Raw genomic sequence first — 24,888 nt, 5'->3', positions numbered from 1 at the left:
GCAAAATCCAGTTATAGACAGAGTGAATAATGACACAGAAGGACGCTTTCCAAGTGCAGTCAGATTAGAATGTCCATCAACTGGTCTACTGTACCAAACAGTAGGGACAACAAAAGCTTTAGCCAGTATACAGAAGCCTTTGAATGAGAGGAGCAGGTCATCTTAATTGAAGCAAGCTGGACTGTCACACATCTCATCTCATAGTGCAATCACATGGAAACCCCTGGAATGACACCAGCCATTTAACCAATTATTGAAAACAATTATCTTTTCTTTATATCTAGGCATCATTCAAGGTGAAGGAAGGCTTGCACTCAGGAAAAGTGTCTTACCTGCATTTGTAACATGCATGGAAAGGTCTGATATGTCTCTATCCATGCCTTTTGGAATCTCACATCTCAGGTCATTCATTCCTACATTTACCAGTACCATATGATAATCTTGTCAGGAGTTAATGACCTTAGGACCCTATAATGCTGGAAATGCTTTTGTATACAGTAACCCTCTCCTTGTCCAGCAGTGTCTGTGGTGAGTCAGTGGACTGACAGTAGAGTCACCTATCACTAAAATGTTTCTATTGCTTCTGTGTTTCAGACTGGTAGATTTGGAGAGCTTTTGCTCAGGGTGACTCTTTGTAGTAAGAAAGCATGAAGTGGATGAGTGGCCTGATTTATGCTGAGACAAAATCCTATTTCTAGGAGATGTAGACACTGATTTTTACAACCTCAGCATATAGCATGAGGCATTTGGTTTAATTAATAAAGTCTTGTGGTATATGAATCTGTTGGGTGAGAGAGTAACCTCCAACTCGGTTATGCATTGAGACCTCTCACAGACGGAACTTCTAATGTTTTTAGAATAAATTCATTATCTGTGAGCATAAGGCAATTTGTACACTGTCTTAGGAAATAAAGTGCTAAAATGCTGACAACACAAGAAAAACTATTAGGCTGATTTTCCATCCTGTCCAGTGTGTAGGTGTTCTGACTAGAAAAATAAATACAATGGAGTGTATGTAATTATGGTAGAATACACTAGCATTTAAATAGCTTAAAGTGATGATTTCACAAAATTACTTTTGTGCTTAATGACAAAGGAGCAGGAGAGAACTGTATGGTCAGATTAACATAATACGCAGACAACAACAGACACATTGGGTTTAAAAACACAACAACAGAAAGGGAGGGTGAGGGATTTTCTTTTCAGCCACTTAGCTCTGTTGATGAGTATCTTGAAACTAGCAAACCTAAAGTGCAGGCTTAATGAATATCTCTTGTCCCTCACTCAAACTGCTACCTTGCCTGGAAGCAATCACAACTTATACAACATAGCCTGAGTTCCAATTCTTCCATAAAAAAACATGATTTAATTGCAAAAGGCTGACCACTTAACTGGCAAAAACAGTGCAGCTATTTACTGGAATGAGCTGAAAAGAGATGTAAACAGCTTTAAAAGCACATCAGCAGGATGTTACAAAGCACTGATTAAAATAAGAGTTTACCATCCTGATTCTCTTCGTGACTTGTTTTACAGCATGATCCTTCTTCTTTACTAAAACAGCGCTTTAGATTATTTCATGTAAGAAGTTTTTCTTAATTTCGATATCTCTTTTCTAAAACAAGCTTACATTTCTACAATTTACCTAAATTCCTTACATTTCTATTCTTGAAGTATGCTCTGTGTATGTGTGTGCCAGTTTACTAATGTATCTGCATCATACCTCTCAACTGCGATTGTGGTGCTGCAGTAGCGTTGTCGCCTCACAGTAAGACGTTGTCCTGTTCGATTCCCAGCTAAAGTGTCTTCTGTGTGGAGACATGCGTGAATGGGTGTACCTTCGTTTGAAGGTTGTGCGTCATGGCTGGCAACTCGGCACGTAAAAGTCTACTGCCAATCATTAGCGGACTGGAGTTCCGCTGTGGCGACCCCTAACCGGGAAAAGCCGAAAGACACAACATCTGCATCATACCTCTCAACAGTCCAGATTTGTGCCGAATGTCCAGATTTTTGATAGTTCGTTCCTTATAAAATTTGTATTATTCTGCTAAGTCAGTGAGAACTGAAGTAATTAAATAAGGACATACGTTTGAGTTTCAGACATAACCATCAGAAAATGACAATACAAAACCTACTATCTATCATGTTTTCAAGTTTATAACAGCAATACTTAAAATCTGTCTCTATTTTTGGGCCTATGTCCCTCCCTTTATTTTTGGCTTTGCTCAGATGTCTTATGCTAAGACATTGAGAGGTATGGTCTGCATCTACCTATCTGCTTATAAACTGTGCTAAACTACACTTCTCCACATCTGTGACTACTGAATTCAAGGTTTTCTTGCTCTCTTACTCAAACTAGAACCAAAAAGAGCACTCTTTAGCTCTTCAAAACGAAGCAGCTTTTGTAAAATTCACAGGTATTATACACAGATATACTTTTTAAAGTGTTCTTCACCAAAACTGTCATTGCTGAATTTTAGTTTTCCCTCACTCTTTTAGTCTAGGAAGGAAAACACAGCACTCTTTTGTTGTACAAAACAATGCAGCTTTTGTGAAGTACAGAGATATTCTCTTGTACAAGTTTATCACAAATAATTAGGTACAATACATTGTCCTTCCAAAGACTGAAGAAAGATTTATATGGTTACTCTTGTATCCCCCAAATGAGGAATGAAAATTAAAAATGAATTACTACGGCCCCATACAACCACACTAGATTGCTGCTAAACCCTCTTTTGCAGAGGGGCAAGCCTACTCCCACGCTACTGCTCCTGCTCCCTAAATATACTGAAGCTGAGGACACATACAATCAGAGAAAAGAGAAAAGTGAAAAAGAAACACAGAACACTCCTTTGCTGTCTTCTTTTAGTCCCATTACTAAAAGATAAAGACAGGATATGTAAAGTAATAAGTTCCAATGTACTAAAACACTGAGAAAGCTCCATCTCTCTTCTGCAACATTTTTTGAGATGGTAAAACATCCCACGGCACATAGTAGTTTTACTGCAGAGTAAAAGTTTTCATTGTTTTGACTTTCTGGAAAACACACAAGCTGGGATTCACAGAAATATACACTTACTGTATGCAGCTCATGCACAGCCTGGTAATGCAGCATTGCAACATACACACTAAATATCTAAAATGGCATATTCAGTGGTTTTATGCAGACAGCCACACTCTGCTCTATGTAATTCATCAGTGTGGCAAATAGGCAGGCCTATCCATACAGTAAAACATGCATTCAGAACAGAAGATGCAATCTATACAGTAGCTGTTCTCCATCTCGTGCGAATTTCTCAAGACCTGAAAATAATATTTTGGAATAAACCAGTATTTGTAGAGCCTATACTGTGTGTCAGTGCATTCCTTGACAGTGCATATGTGTATATACAGCTATATAGGTATTTGTAGAGCCTATGCTGTGTGTCAGTGCATTCCTTGACAGTGCATATTTCTATATACAGCTAGATAGGTAATTTCAACTACAGTTGGACTCCTCTCAAATGTATAGCAAGGGAGGAAGAAAATGTACTCAAAAGTAGGAAACTGGGAAGGCAGCAAATAGAGGGATGCACAAGAGGACAACAAATAGGAATGTGTAATGTGGGGGAAATGGCATCAATTTTTTTTGGGGGGACAGGAGTTCAAGGAGCACCTCTTCATCCAAACAAAGTGCAGCTGCACTCAGTTCACATTACATGAACCCTGCAGCTCTCTCACACACTCCTTTAACCTTGTTTCATCCTTCTTTACCTCATCTTGTCATCTCCTTTACTTATTGCCTTTCATTCATCCTACTTACCTCTTCTCTTTGCATCTCTCTCATCCTTCTTCACCTTTCTACTCTTCTTCCTTCTGTGTGCTTCTCACACTTTTTCTATATCTTCTCCCCATGCAGTCCTTCCTTGCAATTATTCTCACTTGCCTCTTCTAATGTCTTCATACCTCTCTATATATGATATGCTGCTACCCCTGTAGCATAAGCCATCTCGGTCATTATGGCCACATCTTATCCATAAAGCTCTGCTAAGCATAATTATATTTTTCCATCCATGTTTTGACATTGTTAACTGCTTCTTGAACTTAATGTTGTAGCATGTTCTTGCATCTGTAAATGTGTGTGTATGTTTTTTAGAGTCTATATTATTTACTCGAAGTTTCAAAACTTTGAACCTCATATGATCGACACCATATCACAGAAGTTTGAAACATCGAATATATAATAAAAAAGATAAAAAAAAGAAAAACTTACCTAAATACTCTGAGCAGGGGACAAGCCCCCAGAGCACCCCCCACACCCCCGCTACTTAAATATACCAACTCTGAGATCGTACTTCAGTGTAGAAAAGGGAAATCTTCCCATTCTGCACTGTACGGAGCCATTTGTTTTAACCTTCAAACTTGTAACAGTTCGATCATATGGTGTCGAGCATGTGACATTCGAACTTTTACAAGTTTGAGGTTATAATAGGAACCAGTTTTTTATCATATCCTTGGATCTGTAAATATTTTTTGTCATTTCTTATGTGATACTATACACCTGGGCTGTACCTGCAAATGGTCCATTGAGGTCAGTGCACTACCCTCCTAAACAAATATTAATAAAAAATAAAGTTAGTGTGTGAGGGCAGACACAGCCCTCTAAAAAGCGCAGACAAACAGAAGTGGATGTGGACACACTAGGACAGGGGAAACAGGGGATGAACAGAGACAAGGGCTGGCAAATGCTGATGAGGGAGGATATGCATACACATCATATGAGGCTTGATACAAGAAATAGGAGGTTCACCAGGCTGAGGATAGTGTGAGGTACAAGTAACAGTATAATGTTTGCTACCAAAGCCCAGAGGGACATTAGTGTTATCCATCAGTAGCTCATGAATCAGGGTGGCTGATGGTATGACCACATTCACCTCTGGTGGAAAGATGGTCTGGGCATGCTGGGGGAATGAATCTGCAATTTGCACAAGGAATATCTCCATTCTGGCCAGGTGCCTGCTCACTGTTCTGAGCACTGCAGCCTCCACGTCCTGCTCCGGTTGTGGCTGGACATCCTTGATCCAGGCTAACTGTTTGTGAGAAGTTGAAAGCTCCCTTGTATGACATACTCTCATCAACAATGCCATCATCAACACCCTCCCCAGTTACAGATAAAGCAAGGAAGGCTGCAGTTGAACTGCCTGCTGTACATCTACCTTGTGAAGCTGCATGGAGGAGACAAAATGGGCAATCTGTCATAAAAGTACCAACCTGCCAGTGGAATGAATACATTTAACACAGGTCAGCATTTATCAGTATAATTAATCCTGTGAGACTACCAGTTTTTCCTGCTTGCTGCAGTGGATGACTCAGGTCACATCTCATTCTGCTTATGTTAATGGAGAAAGAGGTTATGTCAGGTGTAAGGTAAGATGCCGGTTCGACATGTACAAGCAAGAGTCCAATTATTATGTTCCACTATCTGCTTCACAGACATAGTAGACAGGCGGGTACCCACCTTTATGCATAAATTAAGAGATGTATACAGTTATATGACCCTGGTACTCACAGAGGTACAGATTATGTAATAGGCAGGCACCCTGAGGTGGTGCAACATACCTCCTAACATAACAAGCCCCTGCAGGACTCCACACTAAATGTAGCTGAAATAGTACAATACCTTCCACCACCACCTTCACTTAATACAAGACCACCACAGATGTTTCTGTGACAAATATCTGCTACAAGCAAGAACAGTTCTCCAGAAACAGAAAAAGGCAACCCAATTTCAATACAATACAGTTTGTAATGTTGATGCCTATCCACCACTCCCATATATGGAGATCATTAAGATAGCATTGTTGCAGGTCATCATACCAATATCTGTGCTGCTCATCTGCCTGGTAATTCAAGTGACTAACATGAACACCTCATCCAGTTCATAGCAAGCATTAGATTTTAAAATGAACCATCACAGGGGCCTAACGGCTAACTTATCCATTAAGATGCCAGGGCATGATCTTGCTTTGTGTCATGTACCATCTGTCATAGCCATATACATATCCTTAAAAAATGGAGGCACCTTCCCGAGAGGTAACATGGTAACCTATTTCTTATGCAAAATACATAACTTTTGAATCACAGGTAGTACAACTCACTGTTGCTTAGAAACATGACATGTATACTCACACTTGCCTCCTGCATGAACACATGGCCACAGGTTGCCAGAGGCATACAGAAATACAATCGCCCTTTGTGTTTCAGATGAATAACATCAGAATGAAATGATTCATAGACATTCTTGGACTTCCCTTCTTTTAGCTATGCACTGCACAAAGAGAAATAAAGTTGCATAGTTAGAGAATATGACACTTTGTGTATGCCACATCATAGCAAGCTATGATGTAGATCTAGGCAGTGCTACCTGCAGGAATAGCAGAACTTTCTGGCCTTTCCCACAAATGAGATACATTGTCTTCTGCTGATGAATATAAACTGCCTTTGTCTGCATTCCTAATGATGGTCACCCTTACTTCTGACTTCAGTTTATTTAAGACTAGCAGTATGAGTATGCGTATCAGCATGTCCCATGTGTGCATCTAAAAGGCAGCCTATGATATTAAAACAAGTTATCCCTGTACATGTCTTTTAGTTCTTATGAAGGCAGTATACCCTGTGTGCATTATATGGGCAAGTATCCCATGTGCCTCACAAACTACCTGGCTGCTCAAGGAATGACAGCCTTTCCTGTTCATATACCACTGTACCTGTGGCCACCTGCGACGTTTACTGCTGCATGTATGTAATCTATGGCACTCAATACCTCCGGGAAATAGGCAATGTATACTGGTGTCTCTCTCCTGTGGTGTTTTAAGAAACCACACATGCTCATCCACATAGAGAAGCATAATACAGAGCATCTTTCAATATTCTAGAGGCAAAAGCCTTGGAAATTCTCAACATTAAGGAACCGGTCTCATTAATATCTACTACCATCTGCGTGACTGCCGTTGTGATCCTGAGGACTTTTGTTACTTACAACTGAGAATTTTGCCATGCTTTGTCCTTTTATAATCTGGGTCAGATTTCTGTACAATTTACAGAAATTACAACTACAAATGTTCACCACATATGCATTTGCAGTACAATAGCTAAAACAGAGTGAAGGAAGCTACTGTTTGGGGGCATAGTCAGCATGTCAGATGAGTTGCAGGTTGGTTGCAAGTACAATTGCAGCCACTCAAACAAACTGAATGAATTCAGTAGTGTGCACACGTTCATAACTGTTTTTGGTCATCGATTTTGGATTTTTTTATTCTGCAATTTCTAGATGATGGGTGGGGGTGGGGGGTCAGGGCAATCCCACTTAAGGGACTTCCCAGTGCTAACTGACCAAGCTACAGCTTTCCTCATTTTCATGTCATTATAGCGTCACTTTCCTGCTTGCTTTGACTTGCATGTTATTATGTTATCATCTGCATATATGGAAGCAAGAATTGTTAACAGTGCAACTGTGTTCTTTTTAGTATGCAATTGATCTTTGAATCCCAGCCATAATCATCCTTTTCACAGACTTCAGACAGTTTAGATGAGTGCCTCTACTGAAGTACTTGGATCAGACTCTCCTTATCTTTAAAGATCTCTAGTTTTTTAAAGAACTTAAAAAGGATCATAGGATTAGGTGCTGTATTAACCAGCTTTCAAAAAAAGGCATCTTCTTATATTTATTTTCAGTGAGTCAGTCCTACCTGATGCACCTATCTATTTTTTGTACATGTAGGAAGAGAGGCAGAGAGAGGGAGACAGAGAAAGAGAGGGAAAAGTGCTCACAGTCTGCTTAGTGTTTCCTTACATTGAGATCTAATGGGGTTAAGTAACATCTTTGTTTACTGTACTCTTACCATCATTTTTATTGAATCATTATATAATGAATTATAAACAAATTACCAGCAGTCCTTGGTTTAAAATCATTTCATAGTCCTTCACAACTTTGGTCACTTCATCCAACTTCCAATCTTCACCAGTTTCTAAGAACTTCTCCATCTCTTGTAAAGCAGTTTCTGCGCCCTCCTGTGACTGACACTTATCGACAGGCTGTGATGCCAGCAGGTAAATTCCATCATCACACCACTTCATTGCCTGAGCATATGTGAAAACAAAGGATAATATTACATCTGAGGCTTCTCATATCATTGTGTAACCTGAAAATGAAGAAATAAAACCCTGCAACATATATATATAATCTGTGTATGAAAAATGTTATGTTAAAACAATAAATTTGTTTTAAAAAAAAAAAAAAAAAAAAAAAAAAAAAAAATGTTACAGTCATTTTAGTTCACTTTTGATAATTTCCTTTGGCTTCATTTATTCCTGGGGTGTCTCTTTCAATGGGTCAAATGCTTAATGAAGTACAAAATGCAGCATCATACTCCATGGCTATTTAAACCAGGCAAATATACATGGACTTAAAACCTACATAAACGTATACAGCCTTCCAAAATGACATCAGTCACAACTAAAAACATGATGTCAGCACAGGGGTCAACCATAATTACACGTGTAGCGTTAGACACTATAACATGATAATCCCTCATGTATCTGGTCCTCACTTACCTTGAAAACTGCCTGTTCTGTGTAATAGCAATTCAACAGCTCAAAGTAAATGCCTTTTTTTTTTTTTTTTGCAGGTGGGCAATCACACTGTTGCCCCAAAATGTACATATACTGTCAAAGGAAAAAACTTCAAAGACCAATACACGTTAGGTTCAAGCAAGGCACCCTTTATTACTTGCAGCAAGGAGACAAAGCATGCAGGCACAAGGTTCGTCTGATTTTCTGGTGATCAGTATGTTATTCTTATACAGGTCTCTTCATGTCTCACAGAAAATGTTACTATTCTACTGCTGACGTAGTTGGATACAGCTTTCTGTGTGTTCTACAGAAAATGTTGCTAGACTTACTGCTGAATGGGCTAGGTTACTTGCTAGCTTGCAAAACATTTTGAGAAAAACAACCTGGCCTTGGGCTTATTTTAGCCCATTTTAACTTTTCAATTCTTCAATTGTGCAGTTCTAATACATGTGTTACATTTTGTCTAGATTCACGGTACATTTCTAACTTTGGTGCAAGTAATGCTGACTATGGTTTATACTTTCAAGCATCTATTGTTTCCTTTATCAATGCTTCTAACAGCTGCATACTTTCTCATAACATAAGCAGAAACGAATATCTCTTTGTTAAGCTTCATGACATTAGCAGAAATGAAATGTCTCTTGTTAAGTTTCATGACATTAGCAGAAATGAAATGTCTCTTGTTAAGTTTCTAATAGCTGTGCAGATTCATGCAGTGTGAAGAGAATAAATGTATTAACCCTTTTAAACCTCGAATGCACTAAGCATACATATTACTATTACATATTTTTCTAACATATACCAACTTCACATTTGCACAACAACTTTGGGGAAGAGTTCAGCTCCCCACATCAGTGCAAAGCAGATTCACTTGCCTCATTCAAACACAAGCATGGAAAAGATTTATGGATGCTTACACACTGTGAAGACATGGAAAAGGTGATGCTATTTAAAATAGACTTACATCTTTAGCCTTATCTACCATTTTATTACTTGAGCCTTACTCCCTGACAACTTGTATCTGCTGAAGGGTACCATTCCATATCCTAAGTATTCACTCTCACATTCAAGAAAAGACTGAGAATAATCTATGCAATTAAAAAAAAAAATAGGAAAATATTTTGTTTAATTTGGGATTATTGAATTATTTCATTTTTAAAACATGTTTATTGAATTATCACATAAGACATAGGCTACTATACATTTACTGAAAAAAACAGACCATGTTAACATGTTTACAGTTACAGATATTATACATCACATACATTATTTTATACAATTATCCTCAATCCAGCATTACATAAATTATTGAATTCCTGCTTTCCCATAAACCTCACTCCTCCTCTAAAACATTATTCTGCATGTATTGTTCCACAATTTCCAATTTTTTTCACGTAACTTCCTCCTTTCCTTTTCTAAAGATCCCACTTCCAGTTCTTTTATCTCTCTGTTTCAGTACTGACTACTTCAAATTTAGACTTTGATTTCCATTTTCTAGTAATTGCTTTTTTTTTTGGCAGCCACCAGAATTAAACTTAACAAGGCCATACTATGGCTATACAATTCAGATCCTGTATCCCAGTTCAAAAAATTATTTCCTTAGTTACACTCATTTACTAACCCAATATTTCTGGCAGAGTACACTGTAGGGAAATTTTAAAATTTGCCAACTCATTGCACTCCCAAAACAGATGCTCCCAGTTATCTCTTTCTTCCTTACCTCTCCTCCAACATCTGCCATCTACTAGATGAAAAATTGTTGAAGTCTGCTTGGGGTATAAAAATACCCATGCAAATACTTCCAAGCAAAAATTCTAAATCTTCTAGACTTTGTTGCATATTTAGAAGGCATACATATGTAACCTGTTGTTTCTGTGTGATTTGCTTATCCAATCTAATATAGTTATCATGCAATATTTTATATGCCTTAATAATTATAGCTTTTTTATACAGCAGCTTCTGTTCCAGATTCAACCAGAAATGCTACCAGAGTAGGTACTTCATTTAGGATTTCCCTCTCCATTAATCTTTGCCGATACCCTGATAGGGACAGCAGTCTCTAGCCTTCAGGCCTTGGCCTCTTCCCGTTCTATTACAGCTCCCTGTCTAGCTATTTTCTGCTGACATCTTGGTTTATTTGCCATTTTCTCCAGTAAATTCCAGCCATTTCTTGCTTATTGTTTACATTCCTAACTGCAATCATCCCTATCAACAGAATCTCCTTTCTCCATTCCCTTGTTAGGTTAGTTCTTAGAATATTTTAACTACTTTCTGAATATAATATTGTGTAAGACTGTTTTTTATTTTCCTTATGGATCTGGATCCACAATTCCACTCTCTCCTTATTTCTTGAATTTCACCCCGCTTCATCATCATCCCTTTCCATTTCTGCTTGTGTTATGTATATAAAACTTAACTGTATATCTCTAAAATATCCCTTCAAATCAGATTATCCAAAAAACACCTTGTTCTGTTGGAAGGATCACCTTATCCCACTTGAACCTTGCCCTAATCCTCTCCCAGACAAAATATTTCAACTATTTATTAATTACTGTCCACAACCTCTCCTCTGGTTGACAAAAATATGCCTGCTATGTACCTAAAGCTAAAGGGGCTAATAACATTTTCACTGCTTGTACCTTGCTGTTCATATCCATAAACTTGAGCTTCCAATTTCACAATTTTTTGTATTATATTTTTAATCTCTTCCCACATATTCATGACTGCCATAACAGAATCCTTTTAATCCATACTCATAAATACGTCATTTTATCATGTCCCCAGAAATATGAGTATTGCTGAACCTATTCATATGTGGGTACAAAGTGTTAAGCTATAGCTTTTGTTTTGTCTTCACTAATTTTACATCCTAAAAAAACATGAAACTGTTTCAGAATGCTGTACAACACTGAGATACTTTTTGGTTTTATCAGGTACAAAGTAATACTGTCTGCAAATAAAGTCAACTTTTCTTGATTAAATACCAGTCATATCCATGAATTTCAGAATCCCTTATCCTCTCCTATAATAGCTGTAAACATAACTCAAACAACAATAGGGAAAGAATACTCCCCTGTCTGCTTCATCTCTTCAGACAAACCTATCAGAGAAGAACCCTCACACATTAATTTTTGAAATCTGTCATATATCCACCTAATTAACCATATTATTTTATCAGTGAATGCAATTGCTTCCATTACCCTATTCATAAAATCCCAGCTTATTCTGTTGAATGCTTTCTCTGCATCAAGACCCACCACCAACAGTAGTATGTTCTTACATTGCTCTTCCCTCTGGATCATCAGTATTTTATTAAATTTGTTGAATATTGTCTCCCCTCCAAAAAGCATAATACACATCTACTAACTTGGGCAACACATTTGCCATTCTTTAAGCTATCATAGACATAAACACTTACAATCATGGTTTAAAATTAAAATGGGTCCATAAGAAGCAGGGTCTGATGGGACTTTACCATCTTTGGGAATTGCAGGCACCACAGCTTTCTTTCAGGAGGTTGATGCTTCCCCTCTTTTTAAAATACTGTTAAACAAAACCATCCAGACCTTTATCAGTTTCTTCCCGCCTAGTTTCAAAACTTCTATAGGAATGCCATCTATTCCTAGAAACCTTCCTACAGACTATATATCACAGTTTTTATTTCACCCCCTCCTATCTCAACTGCTAATTGTTGTGCTTAATCTGCCTCTAAGTTTGGCATACTTAAGTCTTTCATAAGCATTTCACTTGTGCTTTTTCTTGATTTCTACATTTCTCTGCTTTAGACAAATTTTCATAAAATTTCCAAAATTGTTCTAATACCTCTACAAGATCTCTGTTTTTTTTTTTTTTTTTTCTAGTTATGGGTTCCCTAAGTTTAGAAACAACATTTTCTACTTTCTGTTGCCTAAATCTTTGTGCTAAGAATTTTTGTGCTCTGGAGTTATCAAAAACAGTTGCTTAATAGCAATCTTTCTAAATCCATGCATATTACTCAGATTCTCCCTTATTTTCTCTTTAGCACTCTTTAGTTGTACCGCTTCCTGTTCTGTGAGAATTCCCTTATTCTGCAATACTTTAACCTTTGTCAGCCCTTCTAAATAATTCTTGTTACTTCTTAACCATATCTCTTTTTCTTCTATTTGTACCCTACTTTTAAACTCCACTTTCATGTTATCCCATTTACTACCTATAACTTCTGAAAAAAATTATTTCTTTACTAATAATTCTTGAATAATTTTCACTACAATTTCCTTAAATTCTTCTCTTTTTAATGGGCATGTGAGGAAGCACCGATCTCTCATTTTTACATCATTAACCTGCATCTTTGTCTTAGCTGTAATTGGCATTTGATCTGTAATAGATATTGGATGTATGTTGAAGATTTCAATTAAATGCACATCTTCCTGTGGAATATCATTTCTATTTAATGTAGCCCAGTTATTGTACCTTGGGGAATAACATGTAAATTATTTTAGAGTTTCTACTATGACATTCATGTCTTCCATGCCAAATATTTTCAAAAATTTCTTCAGACATCCTTCCTCTTTTCTTATACTTTGCCTTCTAGGTCATCCAGACACCTCCTCAGTGTTGCAGTCAAGTTCTAGTCCCTACCTACAAGTAATATTCCCTCCTGAAAGCTATTTCTCCCAAAGCTCCATAACAGCACTTTTACGTTTATATATATATATCTATATATATATATATATATATATATATATATATATATATATATATACACACACACACACACACACACACACACACACATGCCAGCATAATCCTCATCCCTTGCTAGTAGCCCCTTACTACCACAAATCTATCACTACTATCTTTTCCCCTCTCTTATAACTATTGGAGATGCTTTAGCAATTATTATAATTGCACCCCTTTTCCTTTGTCCATGATATTTAGCTGAATATCCATCTTGAAATCATTTCTTTATCAAATTTATATGCTCACTTCTTTTCAAATGTGTCCTCCTTCAGCATTATTTACAATCTGCATTTCTTAATGTAATTCGGTACGTTTATTTTTTGCCTATACTCATGAGGCCAGTCACATTCTAAAATAATATGTTTAGTATAGCCATTATGATAAGAAGATATCATTCCAACCTATTATATAAGATAGCTTTTTGAAAATATCTACACGTATCGACTAAAGTTTGGCAGGTTGCTCCTTTAAACTGTTGTTTCTTGTCATCATTGATAGAACCTATGCCCCATTTTATAATACTTTTTTTAATGAAAACCCTCAAACAATAAAACAAACACCCCAGAACACCCCAGAACCTACCAACTTAAATACACAAAACAATGTGCATCTTCAAATAATGAAGTTTAACCCTCCTAATAGAAACAACTGTCCCAAAATGACAGCTTCACCCACAGGCATTAATTAACTTTAACTTTAAATTGTCTGTGCTAAGCCACATGTTACAGCCTGTGTTCCTACTTACAGTAAGTGCTGTCTCTTCTTGTCTTATCTTTATTCCCCTCACTGATATGAAAAACAACATGCATGTTTTCAGAAACATTGCCTTTTAGCCTTAGAAAAAAGTGCACTGGTTATCTTTACACAGCACTAAATTATATAGTATTCTAGTAAATGTATTATAGCATTTACTTATCAGAAAGACTGCTATCTCTTATTCACTTCCAATAATTTTAAACTTGTTTTTTACTGAGCTGTTTGCCCTTACTTTTTAATTTTATGTTTCTCTCAATAAACAATGTTCAGACATGTTGATTTATTGCCTGCACCTTTATTCAGCATGTTTACATGTTAAACAAGAACAAGATGTACAGCTATCCTCAGCTGCAAACTTCTCAACTGGCACTGAAGATTTACATGCTTAAAAAACTATTCATTACATTGTAGTCTCTCATTTAAAAAACACTTACTTAAACAAAAATGACATTAGCTTAAGCCAAGGGCATTAATCTATTCACCCATGCAAAAGTAAAAGAAAACATTTCAGTTCTACATATATTGTACTTAGTCCACTTTTACACACACCCTAACAGCCTAAAATTGCAACATACTGGCTAAAACATCCTTTGGTCAAGCCTTCCTTTTTATTTTACATTGTAATACCTACATTTTTTAAAACTACAAATTAAAAAAGTATCTCTTCACTTAAGTATCTTTATCACATACAGCAATCACTGAAAATGCTTTACTATATAATATGCAATTTATATCATGAAATGTTTTATTCAGGAACTGTTAAGAACAAAATTGTTTTATTTATGGTTACTTTTTTTCCCTTTTAGGGTCCTTCTAAATATTAATGACAAGAAGCAGAGTACATGTCTGTCCAGTCAGTCCTCAAAATGTTTAACAAAGTAAATAAAAATCCAATCTTTCCCAGCCACTTTTTCTTGTAAAGCCATATTTCACAAATGTGATTGATGCTTTATAGTCTCACATTTATTTACCAATTTTAATGTTGCTGGTCTATTTCCTGTTCATATCCATCTCCAAACCCCAGACTCTGGTTTAAGTGCAAGGTAATCCCAATTCATCTAGTCACGTTCTTTGCTTTTTTCTGTCTCTGAAGCATTTTTCTTTATAACATTGGAAAAAGGTTTCACTGGCAACTATATGAGCTTTACTATCAGAACAATGACAAGTAGAGCCACCTTCTGTTTGACGGCTCACTCTTGTTGGACAAACTGTTTTATTTCCTTCTCAGCCTGTTCAGCTTCAGAAAATGGCTTTGATCCTCCAGGAAATAAAATATCCTGAAGGCAGCTGGATACAGCCACTTGAATTTCATACCTGCCTCTGAACATTTACTGATTGCTTGGATAAATTTGCTTCTCTTCTGTTTGGAGTACAGGGAATATTCATTTTCTCTAATGTCTACAATTTTAATACAGGTCTATATCAAAACTTTGAAGAAGTAAAACATCGAACGTTAAAACATCGAACCCATAATATCGAATGATGAAAATAGCGAAGCCCCAAAACATCAAAATCTTACATAGGGCAAGATTTTGGTGGGCCATTCCATGGCTTCACTATTTCCTCCACTGTGGTGTGAGAGTTACAGACCTTAGGGTTAGGGTGCGGGTTAAGGTAAGTGGATAGTTAGTAATGTATGTATGGTGTAGTGTAGGGTTTGGTTTTTGTTAACTGTATGTGTGTATGTATTAATTGCTTTGTTTGTGTATAGTTTCGTAGGGTATGTGTGCGATAGTTACAGACCTTAGGGTTAGGGTGCAGGTTAAGGTAAGTGGATAGTTAGTAATGTACGTATGGTTTAGTGTGGGGTTGGATTTTGTTAACTGTATGTGTGTGTTTTTTTATTTTGGTGTGCTTGTGTTGTGTGTATGTTTCTCAGAACAGCGAATGTCTTCCCTGGGAAAAAATTTGCTATTCTGAACATTCAATGTTTTTAATATTCGAAATTCCAAGTTCGAACATATGGTGTTACATATTTTGGAATTTCGAATATATGATATAGACCCTTTTAATACACTGTTCATCTGCCTCACTTTTTTCAAGATTAACTCCTTCTTCCAGTATGATTGCATCTTTGGTAATATATGTCTTGACTGCTTTCTTGTGGCCAGGTTTGGAGCATATAAGTGATGTTTCTTTCAATTAATAAATCCTGTTGTAAATTACTAGTATAGTTTGTGCTTTCATAAAATAAATACCGTCTGTTCTTTTCAGTTGCTCTTGTACAGCAGAAAATCTCAAGTTTTCTGTGATGGCTCTGTTCTTTAACTATCCTGATGTTTGAAACGTCTGTTCTTGAGCAGAATCATACACAGCCAGCCTTTTCATCATTCTGACCTGTGATTTTTACAGTTTTTATCAGTTCATCTGAATAGCTGTTTAAAGCTTCTTCCAGTTTTTCCAGCCTTTTGTTACTTTAGTTAATATACTTATTCAATGTTTTATTTTAATTACTTGTTTTGTTCCTCTAAATTACTGGAAACTGTCAATTGTACCAAAGTTAAATGCTGAAAAGCTTTTTGCTGAATAGCTGCACGATTCCTCCCAGTCAATATTTTTTCTTCATCTTTTCTAGTTGATTTTCTTTCAGAGTCTCTATAATTTCTTCTTGGCTGGCATTCAGGCAATGTATTTACTAGCAAGTAACTGAATTTTATTAAAACAGGGTTGCTAGTCCTTATCCATCAGTTTTTCTTTTCATACTGGGGGAGCTAAAATTATGCTGTTGATCAGTGTGCAGCCATATTGGAAACTATGCAAGAATACTCTTTTTTTAATATTGTTATAGATGTAGTAATCTACATACTATCCTTGTAATGGAGTAATTGGATAATTTATCCTCTGTTCTGTAATCCATCAGAAGTATCTAATCTGACTATTCCTCAGCCCTTAGCATACCCATCTACATGGAGTTTAATGCAATTGCATTTACTTCTGAAAGAGAATCAAATTATCCTGCAACATCTATACATGGGTAAACTCTGCCATTACAGCCTTTGGACTCCAAGGCTCTGTCACAATTTAACAACATGAAACAAACAGACTTTATTTAAAACAGAAGTACTAGTAACATGATTGTGGATTTTGATGAAGTGTTCATCAAACAAAATGATTATGTATTAAAGGCTTGATAATTTTTGAGTCAGAAGAAACAGAATTCTGGAGGAGAACTGCATTACATTTATTTGTCAGATGGCATGCTGAGTCTTGGAGGTTGGACAATGGTACAGGGACCACTAGCATCATTTGAGTAAGTTTAGAGCAGTTTACAGGTGATGAAGTAGAGAAATGTTCCATCAAACTACAATAAATCAGTACCAGCTCTATTTGAGCTATTACTAAAGGAGACTTGTTAAACTGAATGCACAGTTGTAAGAGAGAAACAGAAATGTGTAAGTAGCCCACAGTATTGTCACAAGGAATCATAAATCTTTATTAAGGACTGCTTTGTTGTGCCTTTTCCCTGTGTTTCCAATGATGAGGGTTTAATTCTGCAGTGACTTACCAATGTGCTTACTTCTGCACAACCAAAAAGGTTAACATATGTTGAAAATTTATAGGTTTGAAAAATATACCAATATCTTGGATTTATTGAGTGGACTGAAATTAGAGGTCAGTATTTTTGCAGACATATGTTTCATGTCAGCTGGATAGTGAATGTAGCTAAATAAACATATGTGCACATTTAAGAGTAATGTTTCAACTTAAATAGCAGTGTCCGTGCTATCACAGCCTAGACTAGCCACATTGCTGCCTCTGTGGATTATTTCTTTTGAGGCTTTTTCTATGGCTGCTAGAAGTTTATCTGGGAGTTGGGGACTGGTATTGCACAGATAAGGCAGACACTCTTTAGGCACAAACTTACTGTGTGTACATGTGTGCCACTATGTTATTAAAATGCATTTTCTAAATAGAAATGGCCTGCATATACCAATACAAGAGTTAGTTCACTGTGCAACTTAAATCAATTAAGAATAGACTTTTTCTATTTTCAAGAAATTAATCTGCTCAAAAATGACATTAAAAAATGGGTTAGGAAAATATGGAAAGAAGAGTATATTGCTTCAGTAGTTTATCATGTAAGCAAGACAGGAGCCAATCATAACCGTTCCTTAACACAGTGGAAGCTATAGGTTTGACAGACACAAGATTATTCATACAACATAGACTGAATAAAACATTGAATTTGCTGCAACAGTGTATGCTCTGTTCTTATACTATATTTAGCTTTCAGATATTCAGCTGACCTTGACAGTCCAATATTTTAAATATATTCCTTTCCTGTGTAAGATTATAATACATCATTAAACTCTAATAGGAATATATCTTCTTTGTACAGGTAACATTCTAAGATATAAAAGCAGTTTATTCAGTTAAACAGGTTAATGCACATATGACAAAATTTTAATGTAGATATAAGTTTACATATGTAGTTCTTAAGAGCAGAATTTTTTTTCAAGAGTAGATCTTATATAAAAAAATAAGTAGCTCTTATATAAACTTCCATGACTTTAATATATTACATATTGGTGGTTAGAAGTTTACCCAGAATTTCACATGACTTCAAGACTCCATTTCAATAAATTAAAATCAAAGTTTTTATTTTTAAATTAAAAAAGGAACTACAGGCTAAGGGGTTCACATCACAGGAAAACAAGAATCTACCTTAACATATCTAGGAATTGAGTTATGAAAGAATAATAATTAATTAGTCTCAAAAAACTACAATAATATCTATATAATTAAAATCTCTGTGGAAAAATGAAACAAAATAATATTAACATTTGAAGACAGACTACAGTTAATAAAAATGGTTTTACTGCCCAAGATCCTATATATAGCCTTGGCAATACAACTGTTACCAGAAAGGAATATACTTAAAGAAATAAATTCGTGCCTAATAAAATGTTTATGGTTTCCCAAAAAAAATAGAATAGCTTTAATACATCATATCAGACCACGGAAACAGGGAGAATTAAACTTTCCTGATATAGAAACATATATAAAACCATCAATACCTAAAACAATCTCAGATTGGATAAATCCAAATTACTCTGCAAATTGGAAAGAATTACTAACTGTAATGTCATGAATGAATAAATGAATTTGATTTACAAAAACAATTTCAAATAACAGATAAAAACAATTTGCCATGGCACATATGTATTAGTATGCAATATAACATAACTAAACCCACTAAAACTTGTATGATTAATTATTACACTGACTCATTAAGGAAAATTATTAATGCAAATATAGATTTAAAAATTTGGTTTGATCTTTTAACACCATTTATAGTCACAAAGAACGTTCTACATAAAATATATAGAGAAATTATTAATTCCTGGGAACAGAAAGAATTAGTTTGTTGGCTCCAATGTACCAAATAACTAAAAGTTTTAGATATGTAAGTAATAAAAACAACATAGAAAATTTCACAACAGGACTAACTAACTTTACAGAGTATTTTGTCATATTCACAAGATTTAAGTAGAACAATTATCAATTCTTCATTTTAAAGAAATACCTACATTTATGAAATGCATGTATGAAATCATATATAATGTCTTCTACATGGGAAAAAGTATTTCAAAATTTTGCAAAATATTGATAAACTATAAAACAACACCCAAAACCTCATACTGAAAATATATAACAAAAGGACACTCAATACAGTTAACTGAAGATATTAAAACAAATATCTTATTATCGATAAAATATACATCCTTTACACAATACTGGAACATTTTTAATTGGAATGCTTGCACAGAGCATTCTTAATCCCAGATAGAATCAATAAAATTAGTTCTTCCATAAAAGGAATATGTTGGAGATGTGAGCAAGTACACAATGCAGATTGGAACCACATTTTCTTTGATTGTGTTAAAATTAAGCCAGTTTGGAATGGTATTAATAACTTTCTACACTCTTTATTTAATGAATCATTTTATTGAACTAAAGCTCTTGTATTATTAAATGTGAACAAAGGTCCTCATTTGAATAGGTCAAACATATATCAAGTATGGACTATACTTGCAATTTCAAGGAAGTGTATAACAAGAAGATGGAATATAAATACAATACCAACTTTAGAAGACTTCTACAACCTACTGAAGACCACAGCATTATTGGAAAATAAAATTAAAGAACTAAAAATTTATCCAAAGACATTTGTCAACAACCCTTGGGGAAAAGTCTTATCACTGCTTGACACAATACAATAATTGATCAGACACTCTGATAATGGACTGGACATATAAAGTAACTGTATCTATTATGGTCTGTTATAGTGTCAGGCTAATGTAAATAGTGTACATAGTTATTTAAGATGTTATGTATACATACTATGGTATTGATTCAAATGTATTTGAAAAATAAAAAAAAATTTAGAAGAAGTTTACCCAGAATCTTGTCTGATCATTTTCATATTCTTATTGCACTAAAGAATTCTTTAAACCTTCATAACAATTTTTGTAGGAATGTAAAGATGGCATGTTTTCAAGATGAAAACTTTGTGAAGATGATAAAAAGGCAATCATTAGTTACTGGACAGAAGACAGTAAGTAATGTATCACTTTTAAACAAACCATGATGCATTTAATAGTTATATCTGGGCAGAAGTGAGTATATTTACATGTTAGACAAAAGATGGCAAAGAATAAGATTCAAAACATATTGTTTATAGATAAGTACTAGGCTAGCTGACTTTCCAGATCATTGCAGGTCATTTTAAGTATAGCCAATTTCCCGCAAAGGTGAGAATTATACCCTGCATCTTGTGTCTGTAAGGTAAACACCTTAACCATTATGCCAACCCCAACTATGTCTAGTTGGAGGTTATTTATATATTGCTGTTTTAAATCTATCATAAGTACATAGCTAAGTAGACAAAGTTGAGGAAGAAATATCTTAAATATTTTTATGCAGGTAATGACATTAAAAATTCAGTTTAACACAGAGGAATTATATCATAATTCAGACATCTGTGGGTCCCTATTAGTAAAACAATAATATATTTTATTACCAGGATCAGTCATAAAAATATTCATATTTTTAATTACGATCAGATTACTTGCAAAACTGTTGCTTCATATAAGCAGTTTTATAAACAACGTGGATATGATAATGCCTACACAGATTATTCAGATGATTCATGGTAGGAAAGCTCACTAAAACAAGCATCTGTACATTGGACAGAATATGCCATTTAGGATTTTTAGACTCCGATTAAAACACTTCGGCCTAACTAAGCCTATGGTCCTGATAGGATTGCAGCAACATTTTATAACAACTTTCAGGATAGCCTTGGTCCATATTTGGTTTAAATGTTATATTTATATTCATTCCCTAGCTGGATAGCAGATATTTATGAAAACAGAGTGAAAATTATTCTTATTAATAAAAAATAGCAGGAAAATCCAGGTTTAGGTTATGTTTGCCCAATATCTCTTCTTGGGTACTGACATCTGCAGTAAATTATTGTTTATTACAAATAATAAGAAAGGTTCTGTTTCCAAGACAGTCTGATTTTTGTGCCAGTAAGACAGCTTTCATATCAGAATCAACAACTGCAGACTATTATATTTCAAGTTTATTTAAGAGAGATATTAAAAAAAGAGACTTGGCAGTGGAAGCACATGCACATAAGGCTTTTGACCTATTAAACAGTGATCTGATTTTCAAATTGCTTGAAGAAATTTCAATTCCATACCAGACTATTAATGTGATTTATGTTCGACTTTCAGAAGCTAAAGCCTTTTTGTCAGCATATTTTTTACGTTATTTCATTGGCATTCAGGTCTGTTTACAACAAGTTTGTTACAAATACTGTACATACCTCTGATGCTATCAAATCAGAGTGCATTCCACAGCACAGTCTGCTAGCCTCTGCTGGGTATCACAAGAGAAGCATCACTTCTTCTTGGATGGGAATGATGACATCAGCATCCTCACCTATACTCCCTGACAATATCATGTGGCACATTGTAACTAATTTCATCTGGGTCACTGTCAGGGCTTTATCTCTTAGCATCACAGAAATTGCTAAGGTAAAAATAAGGATGAAAAAGAGGGTACTAAAGAAGAAGAGAAATGTCAGGAGTTTCTGCAGCTATGAAAAGTGATTACTACAACAGCAGTTAAACTACAAAGTTTTTTTTTATACAGACAACTTACTAGAGTGTCAGTAATTAGGATTTCAAAGACATTTCCCCACCTTGAAATAATGATGTGCCATTTCTGTTTTATAACCATCCATCTTATACAAACCTGACTCTTGCAGAGCCTAGATGGTTTCAATGTAACAATGATGATCCTCTGACTGCAATGTAGTATGAAGATGGAGTCTACCAAGGTGTGTAATGCAAAGACAGTGAACAGTATATTTATATACACTTTTTTTACATTATGACTTTATCCCATCATTAAACAGAATATGTGTGTATCTATTTATCTAACTATCTGTCCATCTATATACATATAGATATATATGACTACTTGGGTCCCTTTGTCAAAAAAAAAAAACAAAAAACAAAAAAAAAAATCTAACCACAAGTGAATAAGTAGAAATGCTTGATCACCAACATGTCAGAACCAAAAATAAAATTACCCAGACTCTTGTTTGATCATTCTTATTACACTAAAGAATTGTATAAATCTTCATAACAAATTTTGTAGGAATGCAAAGAAGAAAGATGAAAGATGAAAACTCTGTGTAGATGATGAAACAGCAATCATTGGTTACTGGACAGAAGATTATAAGTAATGGATCACTTTTCAAAATAGCATGATATAAGAGGCAAGTATTTCTCTGTTCTGCCCCGCACATCCCCTGCTAATTAAATATATTAGCTCTGAGATGTTACTGCACTAGAGAAAGGGCAAATTCCCCAGTACCCACTCTACTGTAATTTTCCACAGGAAAATAATGATATGGCTGTGACAATTGGGGAGAGATGGGTGAAGGCTGCCAGCCTAGTCAAATAGAATTTGATATATAATTCTGGCATTTGTAAATAAATGTAAAATACAGGCATGTTTCTTGAGTGTAAAAGAATATTGTGAAATGTGGAACTGCAAAATATGTGACAACATTGCACTCAACTGGCCCAGTGAAGCATGTTGTGACACTTTCATGTTAGAATTCGGCTCCAGTGCATCTGGATGAAGGTTTCATGCCCAATGTTTTAAGGCTAAAGTTTATGACCAGAATTTAGATGCGGAATGTGCTTTATTGCTCTAGTTTCTGTTAGAGTGTATATGTGAAATGCCTTGTATTTTTGTAAGTCTCTGAGAAGGTGTTAGCTTGCTAAATAATGCAGTTTGTGGCCTGAGAACTCAGAGCAGGTGTTAAGATGATGCAATATGAATACTGGAAAAACCTAAGTGTCAAACATGATGTAATTTGTGAGGGCCTTAGAGACATGTTTGTTAGTAATGTTTAAATACTATTTCTCACAAGAGATTGGGAGCATTTTGATCTGGGATATCTAACTCAGAACTCTGCCTAAGCTCACATGTAATTTTCTAGAACTGTGATTTCTCGTAGGAATAGTTAAAGCTAGTAAAGTTTAATTAGGTATTTTTCTTTGAAATCAGACTTGTCCTACTATATTATTTTAAGTTTGTGTGATCTTTAAACTCTTGGATATCTCTGTGGTGTAGTAGTTTTGTCTTGTGTTTTAATTATTTATTATTAAATATTTTTAAAGCCTTCTACCTGTGGCTGGTTTATGTAGAGATAAATTATGCTTTAGAGTACATTATATATTTATAGAGTTTACTGTCTAAGCTCTTCCAATAAGCCTAGACTGAATAGTCACATTACCATTGGATAATAATATTGCACAGTAATAACTGGACACCCTTTTAAGGGCCTTTTAGTAGCTGACATTATTAGCTGGGTGGGGGCAGGAATTACTACTATATGGTCTGGGTAAAGGGGCACAGCTGGAGAATCTGTATCAGCCTTTCCCAGGAGTGTCTGTAAAGTTGTATAAATACTTATCTCAAAGTGTGTGTGTGGTTTGTTAGCTGCTTGGCAGGGACACGAAGCACTGGTTGGACAGAGAGGGTACTGGAAGTTTTAGCTTGCCCAGCTAGGCTGAGATCTGGACCCTATAGCTGTGCCAGTGGGGAGTCTTATTGGGGACCTGGTGAGCAAGGGAGCAACCTGCCCCAGACTGACTGTGATCTCTGTGTGTACTTAAGGGAAATTGTACTTTACAGTGTGTATTAGTTATCCTTTCCTCTCTTCAATGAGATGACCTCCCTGGTGTTAGTGTTGAGGATTGATGCTGCTTGATTGCTGGGCCAGGGCACGGTCGTCACAATGGCAATCAGCTAATTTTTGTTCATACAGGTCATTTTTTTTTGTTCAAAAAAAAATTTGACTAAAAGCACATCAACTCTCTCTCTCTCATATATATATATATATATATATATATATATATATATATATAGAGCTATACTAGCTTACTTTGATGTTCACTTTTGTTGATGTCTCGAGTGGGTACCACAATACATGGAAGATGCGAATGCCAATGCACTACTACTACGCATGTGCTCAGAAACAACCTCAGCAGAGGCAAAACTTAAAAAAAAAATGTTGCAGGGGAAAGCCCCCCTGCACCCCTTACACACCCTGCTCATTACATTAACTCTGAAATCAAACAAAAATTTGGAAAGAGAATATTCCCAAACTCTGAGAAGTGTGTGATTTTGCACATCTATTAACCATCTATTTAGCTGACCAAAAGTACTCAACCAAACACACTACTGGCTGAAGCATTTACACCCATATATGTA

General features: G+C 35.5%; 1 protein-coding gene across 1 annotated transcript in view; it reads right to left on the bottom strand.

The window, feature by feature from the left end:
• The window catches only part of MCF2L (MCF.2 cell line derived transforming sequence like), a 1,071,259-nt gene that overhangs the window by 297,772 nt on the left and 748,599 nt on the right, over window positions 1-24,888 (bottom strand). The window contains exon 12 of the mRNA XM_044071884.1: window positions 7,924-8,115. Coding sequence (XP_043927819.1) covers window positions 7,924-8,115 — 192 coding nt within the window. The remainder of the gene's footprint in view (window positions 1-7,923; window positions 8,116-24,888) is intronic.

Source organism: Protopterus annectens, chromosome 5.part0 (genome assembly GCF_019279795.1).
Source record: "Protopterus annectens isolate FY-2018-M chromosome 5.part0, PAN1.0, whole genome shotgun sequence".
In the NCBI taxonomy this organism is placed as follows: domain Eukaryota; kingdom Metazoa; phylum Chordata; order Ceratodontiformes; family Protopteridae; genus Protopterus; species Protopterus annectens.
Note: the sequence above shows the minus strand (reverse complement) of the source record. Positions and strands in the feature narration are given on the sequence as shown.